This window comes from Danio aesculapii, chromosome 8, assembly GCF_903798145.1.
Source record: "Danio aesculapii chromosome 8, fDanAes4.1, whole genome shotgun sequence".
Classification (NCBI taxonomy): domain Eukaryota; kingdom Metazoa; phylum Chordata; class Actinopteri; order Cypriniformes; family Danionidae; genus Danio; species Danio aesculapii.
The window spans coordinates 28071415-28089849 of NC_079442.1; the positions used below are offsets into that span (position 1 = coordinate 28071415).

The 18435-nt window shown below is 33.8% G+C and overlaps 1 protein-coding gene across 1 annotated transcript; it reads left to right on the forward strand.

Moving 5' to 3' along the window:
* The first annotated feature begins 1456 nt into the window (after window positions 1-1456).
* On the forward strand, window positions 1457-18193 carry stk38a (serine/threonine kinase 38a). Its single transcript, XM_056463576.1, has 14 exons — window positions 1457-1521; window positions 5828-5964; window positions 6422-6473; window positions 6629-6751; window positions 7783-7866; window positions 7954-8077; window positions 8156-8310; window positions 8523-8625; window positions 10328-10389; window positions 10633-10750; window positions 10839-10962; window positions 11157-11252; window positions 13084-13178; window positions 13275-18193. Exons 2-14 carry the CDS (start codon window positions 5834-5836, stop codon window positions 13412-13414), a joined length of 1407 nt encoding a protein of 468 aa, XP_056319551.1. The 5' UTR covers window positions 1457-1521; window positions 5828-5833; the 3' UTR covers window positions 13415-18193.
* The last annotated feature ends 242 nt before the right edge of the window (window positions 18194-18435 follow it).

Sequence of the window (18435 nt, forward strand, 5' to 3'; positions counted from 1 at the left end):
TATGGTGAAAAATAGCAATGACGTGCAAAACCCCTTGTTCTTTTAAGTAGACACACATTCAGGCGAGCTTTTAAAAGAGCAGATATAAACTAACAATAAAATGTATTTCTTTAATAAAGTTACAAAATAATTAATATAGTAACACATGTATTGCTTGTTGTTGGTTAATAGAACAATTATTACAGAACAATATAAAAACTCCACAATACATAAAAAAAAAAACAGTTATGCCAATACTCCATCAAAGGTAACTGATAACGCACCTCAGTAAGCCTAGGATTTATCAACAACATTAAAATGCTATTCTTAGAGATCCCCAGTCAACAAATAAACTTATAGATCAAATTTCTCATCAAAGCAGAACATGATCAAACTCTTCCCTTACAAAATAAATCACTTGCACTGCACCATCTAGGTTTAAGCAGAATCCTCATACAATCATTGTATGCAACCTACTTATGGAGACTCTCTTTAAAAAAAGAATTGTACCACAAAGGAGCTGTATTTAAAGAACAGCAATATGCTCTAAAGAGGTTTACCTTAACCTGCTCCGGGCAAATATAAACTTTTTTCACCAGCATATTTGCTTCAGCATATAACTTTTGACGTTCCCTGAACATATATCATTATCATCACTCATATCCTCAGTAAGGACATGCTCTAAATATTTACCAGTTTTACTAACATTTCAAACTTGCTTTGACTAATAAAAATCTGGAAAAAATCATATCTCTATGTTCTTTGGTTCTACACATTATGCAATACTCTTTTTAGTATATTGTACATCATATCTCTTTTAGCGCCTAGACTGCAGCTCTGCACAGGAAGTTTGGCCAAATAAGTAATGGTTGTGCCCAAATGAGCCTGGTCTCTCTAGGTTTTTTTTTTCCTTCACTTTTGTCAATTGGTGAAGTTTGTTTGGTTGGCTTGCTTGGCTTAGGATTGGAGCTGCTTTTGGAATTGCTCTTCAGTGTTTGGACTTTCAGCAGTAAAATTAAACCACACTGAACTGAACTAAACTGAAATTCCACTCTGAAAACTGAACTGACACAGTTTCAATTTACTACAACTTCTATGTGAAGCTGCACACAATCTAAAAACAAAGATGAATTAAATTCCCATAATCTGCACAAATATTAAGCAGCTGCTGAAAACCAGCACTACTTGGGGAAAAGATAACCAAATCATCAGCTCACATGTAATGATTTATTATAGCATTGTTAATATTTATAATTTAATAGTTTAATTAGGTTAATATTTATTAGGTTAATATTTGTCAATAGGACTATTTGTATTTTGTTATTTAATATTTTGACTAAAATAAACAAGTGATGCCTTAATGTTAATTGCAACAAATTAAATAAAGATATTAAAAATCAACTACGAAGACAAAGACCTACAGGACCGCCAGAGCGGAGACTTTTATTTTGCTCCCCTGCTTACCTCGAGCACAAACCCGGAAGAAGGAAATAATGTCCGTCGTCGTCCACTAGCTCGAGTCAGTTTGAGGTCGAGTGGAAGGTAAGCAAACAAGTACTTTTTCAAAGTAACACAGTGTTTACAAGTAACTAATATTTTTTTTTCGTTGCTTCTGTTTACTTTACGCCTGTCGCTTGAGCTCTAAATAGACACTAAGAAGGATTTCAGCCGTTTCCCACTTTGCTTTGAGAGCAGACGAGTCTGAACAGACAGTTAGCGACTGCTGCTAGCAGACTGACAGTCCTGATACTTTTCTGATGATGTTTTTACATTTCGCTCTTTTTGTTTATGTTTTTAAGAATAAGTCTGTGGCTAGTATTAATCCATTAGTGTTAGTTTTGTTTTGAAATTGTCCAATGGCTAAACTCACTAATCGTGTGGGTCTAACGTTACTCTGTCAAATTTTAGTGTTTACAGTGTTGTTTTTTTCAGTCTGGTCGTTTTTTGTCTGTCCGTGAATAAAGAATCTGTTTTTCTTAAGCTCACATGCTCATATCTCTTTGCTTTTTGTTTCAACTTCCAGTCTCGACTTTATTTCATTAGTCACACATTTATTCTGTGAGTTTGAAGAGGTCATGAGCCTTGGGTTTACTTATGAAATGTGTTGAAAGTTTGGCTTTGCGCTGTCAGACTTATGTTTATTACTTATTGTATGTAGTTTCAAATGAAATTATTACTCCAGTCATAATTGATTTTATTACCATTAATAATAATAACAACAATTAATATTAGAATGATTTCTGAAGGATTATGTGACTGAAAACTGGAGAAATGAATCTGAAAATTCATCATTAAAATCACTGGAATAAATGATTAAAATAAAGTATAAACTATTTTTGAAATGTGCAATAACATTTGACAATTTTACAATTTGTGTTGTATTTTAGATTAAATAATTGTAGCCTTGGTGAGCAGGATAAGTTATTTTAAAACATTTAAAAATCCTTCCGACCCCTAACTTTTGACTGCTAGTGTATATCGTTTCAAGCTGAAATAACTTCTGATTTCCCATGTCAACTTTGTTTCTTGAGTCACACTTCTTATTTAGACTGAAATTCCCCTTGCTGTCTGCACGCTCTCTCAGTGACATCAGCTGTGGAAGTTGAGTGAGATGATAAAATGAGACGTCTGTTTGAATTTCCAAGCAGAGTACAACATATGTGCCTCTTTAGCTGCTGTCCTAATGCTTGTTTTGGCCACTGCGCAACAAAGGGCCAGTCAGGCTTCACAGGCGTGGGATCTGTGGGAAATGGATGACTGAGTGTTAAAGCAGTGTAAATATTGCAGCTGATGTTAAATGTAGCCTTTCACTGAATACCTGCACAAGAAGCCACTGTGAGGCTGGTAATGGAAAGAAATGCTAATTGTGACGCGAACCAGTAGATTAGGGGTCCGGGGAATTTCAAGAGGCCATGAGGGAGAGCTACAGGATCTGTGGAAAAGTTTGTAGAGAGAGACATGTAATGTTTAGTTCATGTAAAAAGTAATAATGCAGTAAAATCAAATGTTAACAAAGTAAATACATTGGTTTTTCATAAATAATATAAAGAGAAATTGATTTCTTAATAATATTTAGTACAGAACAATAGATAAAAAGAAATTATACTATAGAACATTTTGAAGGATGTAAACGAAAACAATGGTCCCAACATATTTCCTGTTTTACATTTTTCATTTCTATACCTTTCCGAGCCACATATTGATAAATTATTTTATGGCAGCTGTTTTAACATTGTTATGATTGAATTGCCTTTTTCTACAGTTATGAAATAGTTTGATGACAAGCAGGAAATGTTCATGGGCCAATGACATTACCACATTGAAATGGTCTATAACATAAACTATATATTAGGGATTCAATAGTATGATTTTTTTTAAATACTAATTTTCGTAATCAAATGAAAATTATTAAATGTTGCTCAATTATTTGAACTTTTGTTTTGTCTTTCTAATTCTAAATTAGCATGTACTCTAGCTAGCTTACAACAGCATCCTTTTTTATGGAACATGAGTTTGGATCGTTTAACCAAAAATGGAGATTGTGTTTACCCGCCCTTTGTTCAAAAGATATTTTCAGTTCTTTCTTTTGCTTAAAATAGATATTTTGCGAGTGGATCTCAGAGTTAGGACGAGTTGCAGCTTTTGAAAAACTCCAACAGTTTACATAGAGGGGTTGAAATTTATTTTGATAAATGGAAAAAAATTCTGAATTTCTGCGACCCACTATGCTAGCAAACATGTAACGAGACAAAATAATAATTAAGCCTTTGATTTTATTATTATTTTTTTCTTGTATTTGTTTTGGTTTGGTTTACATACTCGATTTGTATGATGTTATTTATTTATTTCATTTATTTATTTTGTATTGTTCTGCTTTTATGTTAATGCTCTGTATTTGATGATCATCTGCATTATTTGAAAAAAGAAAAATCAATAAAAAGTTCAAATCTTAAAAAAAATTAAAAAAAAAAAAAAAAAAAAAAAAAAAAAAAAATATATATATATTTTTTTTTTTTTTTTTTTTTTTTTTTGAAAAATGTAGGTAACCGGACCGGTTAATTTTGGCTTCTATAATATTATCTACTATAGAAATAAATAGCTTTTTTTAAATATCATGAACTGGATGAACTATCATTTTAATAGTCAAGAGAGCAACGTTGTTGTTATTGTCAGACAAAGTGTTTTGTACATATTTCACTGTCGTTGTTTTGGTAAACTGAGAGGTATGTAATTACTTTATCCAGAGACAAAAAGACATTAAAAAACATGAAGTTGATTTAAAAACAATATTGAAAAAATATTCTATTGTATTTTTATGCTGTAGTACACATGCTGATGTGAAAAAGCTTATAAATATTGGCTGACAGGTACAGTGCTGCTCAGCATAATTGAGTTCACCCCATTTTGAAAATGAATATTTGGATCCATTTCTCAGTGAATATAGGCTATGTATTTTGGTGCGTTTAAACAAAACAGATTTATTAAACAGATATATTTATAAAAAATAATATATTAGTCACCAAACATATTTAGAAATTGAAAGATAATTCAACTAAATTCAAGCAAAATATTGAAAAAAAAATTACAACCTACAAAATTTCAACAAATTTTTTCACTTTTTTTGCTTCTTGATTTTTTTTTCCTCTTTTTTTTATTTTTTAATTAGTATTTAATACTTCTCTATAACATATAAATGTGTGTGTACTAGTTTTTGGACCATTATCATAAGTTATTTTGTTAGATAAGCTCCAGATTTGGCTGCAGTACTGACTAATCTAATGTATATGCACAAATATAATATTGTACAGCTTCTTATTAAAAATGAATTTAAAAGATAGATTTGTGTCTGGTGTACTTGTATATGCTGAGCACTGTACATTGATGCGTCTCATCTAAATGTCTTTCAAAAATATGTTTTGCTTGATAATAATACAATTTTTTTTCTTTTGTTTAGTCATAAATATCACATCTCTCTGTGATATCTGTGGCCCTGTTTACATACTGTTTATAATACAAGATCAGTATTAAGTTTTAATGTCAGATCACAGTTAGACTAGGGCGAGACATTCCTGTTTACACCTACAGGCAGGTTGAAACCAACTCTTGACTGCTTTCGTGTTTTCTTTAAGGGGAAGAGTCTATGGATGGGTGTATGCATGGACTTTTTCTGATCTTGTAACTTAATGTAAATATAATATACAAAGCTTATAGAGTTTATAGATATGAATGAAAAGACAGCAGCAGCTTTTATTACTGCTCCAACAGATGCAAAACATATTCTGGAAGCTGTGGATTTGTATTAGAATTTGAACTGGAAAAGACTAAACATTTTGTCTTAGAATTAGTTTTTATATATCTTCAAACCAACTCCAGATTTCAATTGAGAAAGTTGAAATGCCATTTGGTTGGTGCGCTTTAACAACACATCTTGTAATATTTTAGAAATAGGTCAGCAGACGGAGAGCAGGTGGCTTTTTGTGGCAGTTTGAATGCATTCAACCACATCAATGTTAACATTTATGAAACCAATCTGATTAAACATGTTTTCAACTACCTCTGGAAGTGGACAAGCTGTAAATGTTTTCAAGCTGTTTACACCTGTATTTAGCTTCATCCACTTGTAATCAGATTAACAAAAACGCATCTTAATGCCAGGTGTAAACAAGGCCTAGGAGATTGAAAACACCTTTCATAGGTTAAACATGAGGAGAAGGCACTGTTGCTAGATGCAAAGTTTACAGGCAGTTTTTGTGAATATGAAGACCAAACCATTCATAATTCTAAAGTACATTTTAAATGTTAAACAAATACTGTTCATTTTAAATCAATGTTTTTTTTTTCTGTCCAGTTAACTATGGCGATGACCAGTCAGACGACCTGCTCCTCGATGAGCAACCACACTAAGGAAAGGGTCACCATGGCTAAAGTGACCCTGGAAAATTTTTACAGCAACCTTATATCACAGCATGAGGAAAGGGAAATGAGGTGAGAACTGAACAAAAGCAAAAAAATAAAAATAATAATAATAAAAATAAAATCTCCAAAAAAGCAAAACCTTCATTTTTAGCTTTTACCTTTTGTTAAAAAATTCATTACAAATTCCACATTTCGGTGAAAATTAACAATATTTACAATTTCAGTACTATATTGTCTAATGTAGTTTGACAACTAGTTAAACTTTCAGTGTTTAACAGGTTTGGCAAGGTTAAATGATTGCGCATTTGGACAAATAGATGTCATTTTTTGCATAGTTTTTGCTTGGGTCAATATGTAATTTGCACCCATTGTGTTTCTGTAAGAACTTCCCGGATTCCAGGGCTCTATTAATATGGTTCTGTTTCTTTTGAAATGTTGTGAGGCTGAACCACACCTTCCGCTGTACTGATGAAGCAATTGTACTGGTGTTTCATCATGTCTAAATGTTGTGCTCTATTTGTTACAGGCAGCAAAAGCTGGAGAAGGTCATGGATCAAGAGGGACTTGCTGATGAAGAGGTCAGCTCTTCTGAGAGGAGTTGTTTTGTTGTTGTTGTTGCTTGCATTTGCCGTCATCTTGGTCTTGACTTTAGTGAATTCATTCAGTTATGAAATGTTAAAGAGATTATGAATGTAAGTGGTTTAATGTGATTGGTTTTTCTCTGATTCTGCAGAAGCGTCTCAGGCGATCTGAACATGCAAGAAAAGAAACAGAGTTTCTTCGTCTTAAACGAACGCGACTTGGACTAGAAGACTTTGAGTCGCTCAAAGTGATTGGCCGTGGAGCTTTCGGAGAGGTTTGAGTTCTCTTTTAGTTGATGTCTTTTAGTTTGTCTGAATACAGTATACCACTGTGGACAAATTAAATAATTCATTCATTTCTCTGGATTTACTGAATTTATTAGCCGTGGGTCTCCTTGGGTAAAATGGTAACATTTGTCTTTAAAGGTCACGCTTTACATTAAGGTTTCATTAGTATAGTTAATGTTTTTGCTAACATGAACGATAATTGTATAGCTTTTATTAATCATAGTTCAACATTTACTAATGGATTATTAAAATACAAATTCATGCTTGTTAACATTAGTTCACACACACTGAGTTAACATGAACCAACGATGACCCACTTTATTTCCATTCAGTAACGTTAACAAAGATGAATTAATACTGTAATAATTGTGTTTTTCATTGTTTGTTCATGTTAGTAAATCAAATTACTTTTATTGTCACATCATTAGGAGCACGTGTGCCATGATATGTGAAAAGCTTAGGTGCTGCTCCAGACAGTGCAAAATACAATGACATACTCCCAAAAAACAAGACAATGTACAATTTATTTACTTAATTATTATTACTAAATACCAACTAACTAATACAACGTTATTGTAAAGTGTTACCTGTTGAAATATAATTATTACAAATATTTCTTTCGAAAATCAGTATAACAAATTATTTTCTCTTGTTGTGTTTGGAAAAAAGTGTTTGGAGTTATTTCATAAGGTTAGGTCAAAACCATACTGATGTTAAAACATTGTTTACACATGAATATAAATTTGACTGAACACATGACATTTTGATATTTTATGCAAAAACAAAAAGAAAATTCAGCATTGTCCTCACATGTATAAATTACGTTTTAAAAAAAGATAAATGGAAATCTTTTATTTAAAGTTTTTATATTTAACTTTTTTATTTTTACCTAGTTTTTTACTTAAATATTTTAGCTGTAGTTTTTACTGTTTTTTGTATAAATTAATAAATAAAATACCCTTTACAAAATTGCATATTTAGTTATTTCAGCACATTTAAAATCCACTTACTTTCTTAGGTGCGGCTCGTTCAGAAGAAAGACACAGGACATGTTTATGCCATGAAAATCCTACGTAAGGCTGATATGCTTGAGAAAGAACAGGTGAGTGTCCACAGATATACGTCCACATATAACATTTATTTATTTATTTATTTTTTAAAAGATCTCATTTTTTCATGCGTGTTGAAGGTTGGTCATATTCGAGCAGAAAGGGATATTCTTGTAGAGGCAGACAGTCTGTGGGTGGTCAAGATGTTCTACAGCTTTCAGGACAAGATGAACCTCTACCTCATCATGGAGTTTCTGCCTGGAGGTGAGCATGTGTTGATTTCAGAACTTTACCTTCAAGATAATAAAAGTTCAAAGCTGATCGATATGTGTGTTTGCCCAGGTGATATGATGACTCTACTGATGAAGAAAGACACTTTAACGGAGGAGGCCACACAGTTTTATATCGCCGAGACTGTGCTGGCTATTGACTCCATTCACCAGCTGGGCTTCATCCACAGAGACATCAAACCAGACAACCTGCTGCTGGACTCAAGAGTAAGAACAAAAATAAATTGGTTTTGAAACAACAACTCTATTTAGTCGATTATTATATTTTTTCGCAAATGGCACTTTAAAAAATGTTTATTGTGACCTCTCTATTGGCAACTCTAAAAATGGTAGTGAAACAATTGAACAGTTTAGCAGGGTCACATAGTGTTCATCTAAAGTGTTTTTTTTAATTCAGAGTCTTCCTTTTGGTTTTTCAGGGCCACGTGAAGTTGTCTGATTTTGGCCTATGCACTGGTCTGAAGAAAGCTCACCGCACAGAGTTTTACAGAAACCTCAATCACAGCCTTCCCAGCGACTTCAGTAAGCAGACAAACAACTCTCATGCTGATATTAATCCAAATGACTTTATATACACCACATTACATTCATATTGATTTGGCGTCATCTCTTGTTGTATTAAACATAATTAAGCAGAATTCATTTTACTTTTCTGCAATACATAAGGCGATATTGATATCATTTTAACAGATAAAATGAATAGCTTTATTCTGGATGATAATAGGATGGTTTTGTAGTGGAGCGCATCTGCATGGAATGTAATAAACCAAATCACAAGCAATGATAAATAGTAAAGTTAAAAATGAAACAAATGCTTTTTTTTCTGGGAGTCTCAACAGTAGCATAAAATAAATAATTAAATAAATGTAAAATAAATAATCTTCATTGTATATATATATACTGCACATAAATGCAATTAATGTTTCTTGAAGTTACTAAAATTAAAATTTCCTGTGCCTAAATGCTTTAAACTGGCTTGAAATGCGCACACAGTTACAGGCTTTAAAAATACAGGCTTCTTTTTGTAACTTTATGGTTTAACTTTGCAATGATGCCACAATTATGTGTTTTTAACTCCTTCTCCACTATAATCCTGATTGCAAATCCTGTGATGTGATATATTGTGGATGTGCACATCGCGATATCGATGCTGAAACAATATATTGAGCAGCCCAAGTCCCAGTGCTGCATTTATTTGATCGGAAAAATCTCCAAACAGTAAGGCAGTGAATTATTATTAGGTTTTTTTTAATGGTTATATCATTTAAAATGTAAGTTATTCCTGCGATGGCATGATTGCAAATTTTCGACAACCATTATTCCAATCTTCAGTGGCGCATTAGTCTTCAGAAATCATTTTAATATGCTGATTGTATGCTCAAGAAAAAAAAAAATTCTTGGCATAAATTAATGCACATTCTGCGTATGTTCAAACATAATTTGATAAAGGTGTTTTTATATGCCTGTTCATTGCAGTTAATGTAATTATTGCACAGTTCAATGTGATAATGGGTACTTCTATAATGAGCTTAATTGCTTTAGTTTGATTAAAGTGTTGTGTTTACGTCATGAATAGAGTTTAATAGGAGTATTGCCAATATTTCAATAATATCATGAGGGTGCACATAAGTGTAGTCATTGGTGAAAACAGTTGTGCTGCTTACAGTTTTTAATGAAAACTCATTTAGTTTTTTAGGATTCTTTGAATTTCAAACTTTTTTTTTAACATATGTTGATTTGTTACATATAAAGATTAATTTAAATACAAAAATATAAATAAATGAATAATAATTTAAGTAATGTATAAAATATAAATTATATATATATATATATATATATATATATAGAGAGAGAGAGAGAGAGAGAGAGAGAGAGAGAAATTATTTATATATATATATATATATACACATATTTTTTATGCATATATATTTAAATTTTTATATAATTTGTATCGTATACATTATACATTTTATGTCTAAATATAAATAAACATTTTCTCAAATATATGCATGCATGTGTGTATTTATATATACATAATATGTGTGTGTATTATGCATTTATTATGTCAAGGCAAACTTTTATTTTGGATGTGATTAATCACTATTAATCTTTCTCCAGCAGTAATAAATAATAAAACTTTTTCCAGACTTTTGAACGGTAGTGGTAGTAAAAAACGAACTGGTAAGCTAATTCTAAATCTAACTTTGCATTTATTTTTGTTCAGCGTTCCAGAACATGAACTCAAAGAGGAAAGCAGAAACTTGGAAGCGAAACAGGAGACAGTTGGTAAGGACTTCTGCTTGACCCAATACTGCTCTACACGTAGTATGTGGGCTCAGATAGATTCAGTCCTGCAGGAAGTTATTGTGACATGAATATGGTCATTGACGATTGTAAAACTAGCGTCAGAGGATTACATTATAATCTTGTGTAATTATAGCTGTTCTCTTTCTCAAACTTCTCTGTGTTGGGACAGTACGTAAAATAAAAGACAGAAGTTTTTCTAAATAAAACGTATGTCTTTTTTAGGCCTTCTCCACTGTTGGAACCCCAGACTACATCGCCCCAGAAGTGTTTATGCAAAATGGGTATAACAAGCTTTGTGATTGGTGGAGTTTAGGAGTCATTATGTATGAAATGCTGATTGGTGAGTTGGATTTGTATCACCAATGTATTTGTAGTATGGTTGTTAATTTTTGATATATGGCTCAAATGTTTGTGTGGCTGTTTTTTAGGTTACCCTCCGTTTTGCTCTGAAACTCCACAAGAGACGTACAGGAAAGTGATGAATTGGCGGGAAACTTTAATCTTTCCACCAGAGGTCCCAATTTCAGAAAAGGCCAAGGATCTGATCCTCAGGTTTTTATTTTCTCTCTTCCTTTTTTAATGGAATTTGATTGATTCCTGGTGTTTATTTTGTGGTCTTTTTTTCCTGCTAATCTCTGTTCTCTCAATGCGTTTGTTTACATTAACCATGCTGTGATTCTACATTTGGGATTCATTTCAAGCAGTCTCTTTCTCCTTAGTGTTGATGCTCTGTTGTTTTCCTCTAGGTTCTGCTGTGAGGGTGAGCACAGGATTGGAGCCACTGGAGTGGAGGAGATCAAAACTAACGCTTTCTTTGAGGGGGTGGACTATGACCATATCAGGTACATTGTTATCTTGTTTGGACAAACACACAGATTAAACCCGTAACTAGGAAACAGTTGTCTCATTAATGTTCACCATTATTCACATAATATAGATCCTCTAGTCTAGATTAGATTATTTTTAGAATTGTCTTTGATGTGCAGTGTCTTGGTCTAGAGAAAGCTATTTGAATGCATGTATGTATGTATGTATGTATGTATGTATGTATGTATGTATGTATGTATGTATGCATGCATGCAGTGTTGGGCAAGCTACTTGAAAAATGTAGTGAGCTAAGCTATTAGCTACACTACTTAAAATGTAGCTTAACTACACTAGAAGCTACCCCCTGTGAAATGTAGCAAGCTAAGCTAAAAACTACTTAGATTAGCTACATTTAAGCTATTTTTGCAATTTTCATTTTTAAATCGAAGCAACTTAAATTATCATTCATATCTTAGTGATCACTAAAACTGTCAATGAATCATATGAGGCAGAATTGTTCAGTTCAGTTATTTACTGTAAATAATATTGTGGCGAGAGGTGGCAGTAATGCACCAAAAAGTTTGTTGTCAACCATCGTAAAACAGGAAGAAGAAGAAATCATCATCCTCGCCATCATATGGATTTACCTTCAATGGCTAGACACCGGCCTCACAGCTCCGTGAATGTTGGTGCTGTCACTTGATCTGCGATCGGTAAATGTAGCTTGTGTGGACGCTACTGCGCTACTTGACAAAAAAAATAGCTTCGCTACTGAAAAGCTATTGGATTTATAAAATACGCGATGCTACCGCCACACTACTGAGAAATGTAGTTAAGCTAGTAGCACTGCTACTGCCCAACATTGTATTTATGCATGTATTTACAGTTGAAGTCAGTATTATTAGCCCCTCTTTGAATTTTTTTTTTCTTTTTCAAATATTTTCCAAATTATGTTTAACAGAGCAAGGAAATTTGTCACAGTATGCCTGATAATATTTTTTCTTCTGGAGAAAGTTTTTTTGTTTTATTTCGACTAGAATAAATGCAGTTTTAATTTTTTTTAATAATCATTTTAAGGTAAAAATTTAAGCTATAGATTTTTTTCGATAGTCTACAAAACAAACCACTGTTATATAATAACTTGCCTAATTACCCTAACCTGCCTAGTTAACCTAATTAACCTAGTTAAGCCTTTAAATGTCACTTTAAACTGTATAGAAGTGTCTTGAAAAATATCTAGTCAAATATTATTTACTGTCATCATGGCAAAGATAAAATAAATCAGTTATTAGAAATGAGTTATTAAAACTATTATGTTTAGAAATGTGTTAAAAAAATCTCTCTGTTAAACAGAAATTGGGGGGAAAAAGGGGGGCTAATAATTCAAGGGGGCTAATAATTCTGACTTCAACTGTACGCATATAAAAAAAAATTCTCCAATGACCTTGCTTTGTCAAATAATTTGTCAACAAAAACTTGTGTTGCGCAAACTTACATCTTCACAAAGACACCATCAATTTGATCAAAATGCACATATCAAGCACGTAGGTGCGATCCAAATCTGATACTGTGCATGTAGTAATGTGATATTGATAAACCCAACAAGAGCCGTGAAGACATTGTAGGCCATCATCAATATTTTCATGCACTATATTCAAAATGTTCTGAAGCCTTTCAAAAGTTTGATGTTAAGTAAAGATGAACATTCAAATTGACATAACAAAACTCTCTCTAAGATGATTTGTTTCTATAAGGATCATTAAAGGACAGTACTTAGCAATCAGATATTAAAAAATGGTATCAGTGCATCCCTAATTGTAAAATATTATGCAGTTCTGAGCACAGTCTCTGGTTATTTTGCTCCAGGGAGAGACCAGCAGCTATTCCTATTGAGATCAAAAGCATTGACGATACCTCCAACTTTGACGAGTTCCCCGATTCAGACATCCTCCAACCTTCAGGTGAGGTTTTAAGTCAATTGCATGATCCTTAAATACATAAACACATTTCAAAATTATATAATTACATCACCCCCCTACATTTATCCCTTTCTACAGCCACTACTGTTGTGTCCAACCACACCGAGGCGGATCTGAAGAGTAAAGACTGGGTGTTCATCAACTACACCTACAAGCGCTTTGAGGGCCTCACCGCACGAGGAGGCATCCCATCATACATGAAAACTGGGAAGAGATAGGCTTTGGTGAGACTCGATAACATGCTGCACTCTCCAAAATGGAGACTGCATCTGAAGGATCCTGCATCATCTGTTTTCTGTTTCGATTCAGTCAGCCATGACTCATTTGTGGATGTGAACTCCACATTCAATCAGTCTGTAGAAGAACACATTCAGAGCCTTACCTAAGGGCTACTTTACTTCTAACACCCTGAATGTGCTCACTTTTTTTTCTCTTCTTGAGGATCTAAGATTTGAGGCAATCAACTTTTGGGTTGCCAGATTTTGTACATTTTGGAATGGAGATATTTTAGTACACTGGCAAAAAAGGGCTTGAACAGAAGCTAGTTAGACCTCCTGAAGCCATAAATTATTGGTATAGTCACAAGAACCAGCATTTTTGGTGGAATCCCTGTCTCTCATTCTTTTTAATCTGCTGTCAAGATTTAAACTTCCCTATTTTTTGGATTAAGATCCATACTTTTCCTGCTGTTTTCTTGGAAATTCTTTCTCATGCTCACCATCAATGATCTCGCTGACAAAAATGCAAAGCTTCAAAGTCAGTCTGATCTGAATGTGATTCAAACAAACCTCCCAGAGCTGCAGATGTTGCCTTACGTTCGGATCCTTTTTACACCAGCAGAAACGTCATGAATGCATTTGCCAATCAAACCAAATTGTTCATCAACACACAACAAGGAAGCTTCACCAGCTGATTGTCAAAGACCAAGCGAACTCTACGGACCAGCATTTGTTTCTTATTTAATGGGTAGTTTCAGACGCTGACTGATTCAAGCTGCTTGGTGCTAATGCCGTTTTATTCTTAATAAATGGGCTCTTTGCTGAAGCTTGGGGAACAAAGCCACATTTCTTGCATCTTGAGGAGAATGACAACACTATTCAGGGATTGGAATTTGGTCTTCCGTTTTACCTTGGGAGGAAATGTCTGATGCAAAATTTTTTGTTACCAAAGAAACGTCGCTTTATGGGCTAAATCTCAATATTGTTTGGTCTTGAATGCTTAGCTTTTTGTACAGCATTAATTAGTGTGTTTATACTTTGTTGTAAGATGTTAAAGGGATAGTTCATCACAAAATGAAAACTTGGTCATTTCTTCACCCTCAGGCCATCCAACATGACAGTGACTTTTTTTTCTTAGTCAATTTTTATAGAAGATTTTTAGCTGAAACGATGGTCCTTCGCAGTTTCTTTTAATGTTGAGTCAACAGCTACGAGCAATTGGAAAGTTCTAAAACAAATGCAGGAGAAACAAAATTAATATTTGTGGCTCCTGAGGTCTTATGAAGTGAAACAATTGGTCTGTGAAAAAGGAATAAACAGAGTAAAAAGAGATATGTTGGGTTACTTAAAAGTGAGTTAAGCCGTTGTCTTAAAAATAGGTAAATGTACTATGTACGCAATTATAAAAATTAAGTTAAAGGGTTCGTTTACCCAACAATAAAAATAGCGACGCGTAGCACAAGCTTTGTGATTGGTCAGCTTGGTAGCCCTGACAAGTGTGGGCCGTGCTGAGAGCCGCAAGCCTGATGGAGCAAGTGTTTACAAGTGTCGAGTCCTGTGAAGGAGTTTCAGATGTAAACTTTTGTTTTGTCTTTACCTTATGATTTAAGTCTTTGCACGTCCGCTTGTTCCTGTCTCTGAATGAGCGAGTTTTAGCTACTTGTACATTAAGGTAGCATTCAGAAAAAACAAAAGAAACTCGACACAGAGGAACATAACCTGCCGCCAGCTAGCGTTTTGGAAGTGTTATTGCTGAGCAACACTAACCGCACGCAGAAGTATAAATGCACGGCTAACGTTACGCACAAGGTATGCTCTGTGGGTCACGGCGATTGCTCGACGCAGACGTATAAACCAGCCTTTAGACCTTTGTTTATCTTCGTAATACAGATTAAGATATTTTCGGTGAAATCGAAGAACTTGCTGATCCTCCATAGATGGTAAGGTTCCCGACTTGTTCTGAAAGATCAGAAAGTTCTTCAGAAAGAAAAAACATTTTCAAAACGGATCATCTCCATCCAGTGGTTTAATTGGAGTATTGTCAAGCGTAGAATATTTTTGTGCGCATATAAATAAAAATGACCACTTTATTCAACAGTTTCTTCTCTTCAGTGTCAGCATATTGCACACTTTTGTAGAATAAAGTCGCTATTTTTGTTGTGTTCTGAAGTCGAATGAATCATGGGTGTTTGGAATCACAATTTGTCAATGTAACAGTTTCATGTTTTAACGAGCTACTCGCCTTTTTTAATTATTTTTTTTAGGTAAAATCAACTTGTCGCTTTTAAGTCAACGGCTTCACTTGCTTTACTTTACAGTGTACATCTCCTCATGTGTTCATGAGCACAATCATCCTGTCACACCAATTTTTGAGCCAAAATAAAAAAAATGTATGTTCTACTTAAACAAAAAGTCACCAGTGTTGGGGAAAGTAACTTTAGAAGGTAATGCATTACAATATTGAGTTGCTCCCCAAAAAAGTAACCAGTTGCATTACTTAGTTACTTTTTATGGAAAGTAATCCGTTAAGTTACTTTTTTTGAGAGGTTTGATCTCTTTCAGAACTTGCAGGGGTTTTTTTTATAGAGCTCTGCATTTAACGATACACTGAATAACCTTCTTTACCTTCTAAAATAAATAAACTAATTAAAAAAATTAGAATAATGTTACCTTTTCAGAACTTCCTGACGCTATACATGCTGTATATACAGATTAATGAAAGCTGACAGCAATGTGTTTGCTACTTTTGTATTTTTGTCTAATTAGTTCAGTAAAATCTCTGTCCATTGAGACTATAATCCCCCGTTTCAAAATAATAAGAATACTTCCATCACAGAATTGTAAAGCCCTGCCATCTTGGTTTCTCTCCTTTCCCGCGGCGAGCTCGTTCTCTCATTGAGTGTGATTCAACGTGATTACACTAATTTGAATTTGACAAACTATTTTTAAAAGCGAATTATTCAATCTAAAAAATAACTTGAGTTACATTTTTTAACAAGTAACTTAAATATTATTACTTATTTTTATTAAAGTAATGCGTTACTTGTTACTTAGAAAAGTAATTATTACGTTTGATTATTAAATTCATTACTATTATTACGTATCTTGCGTTACTTGTAATGCATTACCCCCAACACTGAAAGTCACCTACATATCTCTGGCCTGAGGTTGAGTATTTATTTAGATTTGAATAGGTATTCCCTTTAACATATAAAAACGTAGCAGAATATTCATTCCGTAATGGTTTCAGTCAGCCTGCATTATTAGAAGCTGCTTGTATCAGCATGTTGCTCGTGATGGCTGACTTAAAAAGTTGTGTGAGATTTTTTCCGTGGCTACAATCAGGACCCATTTGTCGTCTTTCTGTGACCAAATTGAATGTATATCTCGATGATTAAAAGAGGCTTCTAGAATTTGCATTCATTTAGGATCGGCTGCCCAAGAATGACCTGATATTTGTGTAAATGGTTTGGCGAAATGTTTTACTCTACACACTGATGTGGAATCGAACACCACATACTGCTAGAATAATATTATCTCAGATAACAGATTACTGTATCCCCAGAATGCTACAGATGATATGAAACGTAGCATGAAATCAAGTTTGAATCATGCATTTGTTTTTTAAGAAAATCCTTAGAGCAATATGACCGTCTTAGGTCTGGATGTGTATTATTGTTATGATTTTTTTATTAATATATATAACAGTCATGGCTGGATATGCTGTCTGAGGGCTGTGTTGTTGCATGTTTTATTTGCGAGTGCTGGAGTGTTATGAATGAATTTAAGAATGTTTAATTAGTTTTTTTTTGTGCTGCTTTGTTTATTTGTTCCCCCTATTCTTCAGTAGTCAGTGTTTAATGCGGATCAAGAATGGATGTTGTTGAATAGTTTTAGGACAAGGCATTTGAACCACTTCAAACGTTGACTACTGTAGTATCGCAGAATTGAGGGGCGATGTTGCTTCTGAATAATAGCTTGTTGGAATATACACTGTCTACAAGAAGCAGATCCCAGGCTGGACTGCTTTATATCTCTTGTTGCTGTATCTCACATGCTGAAACTTGCTTATGAAGTCAGCATGTCATAAAGAGAGCGTGTCCGTTTTTAAATGCTTTTATTTGGATTCCCTGTAGGTTTATCGCTTGCGTTCTTGTCCTAGAGTGAGGACGTTCTCTTTGAATGAGGAAAAAGGACACTTCTTTTCTTCTTCAAGATTAACAATGCACCTTTTGCTAGTTTGAAAAGTTGTTTATATTTAAAACACACACACACACACACACACACACACGTCATGATGTTATATACACGCTAAATGACTGTTCTGTTGTTTGCCTGTGAGAGTTTTGTCATTCCTTCATGTAACTTTTACACCTAACACGATGTAGACTAGTCTTAAGATTTTGGGGTCTATATTTACATGCTTAGAGCTTAAAGATGATAATAATTACACCAATGTGTATAAAGTATACTCACACTGGCACTAGTGCTCACTTATTGCTGTTTCTCCTGGATTCCAGATCACAGTTCTGACTGTGAATGGTTTGTGGGCACGGCTCCAGTTCTCACTGATGTCACATTCTGCTGTGAGAGATGGACGTTAGTCCGCTCTCTGCCTTAAGTTTGAATTGTAGAGTGTTTGTGAATTTTATTTTTTTTTCTTCCTGCGCTCACAGAGCACCTTTCACTGGTTTATTTGTCTGATAGAGAGTTTGTTTTTGAGGTGTGGGCTCACTTTGACCTGTAAAACGTCCTGAATAAAAAACACCAGTTCATTTACATGTGTGTGAGAGACTCTTCTGTTCCTCGTTTTCCCCCTTATTAGTGGTGCTTCAGTAAGATCTATTAGCTTTTTCTCTGTAGGCAATTTTTAAACTCCTGCATATTTAAAGAATAACTTGCTAAAGTTGTAAACGTACTACATGACTGGTTAAAAAAAATAAACTTTTGGAAGCTGTTTGGACAGAACTGTGTGTAGGTATAGTGTGTCCACAGTCATACTGGAGTGATAGAAACACAAT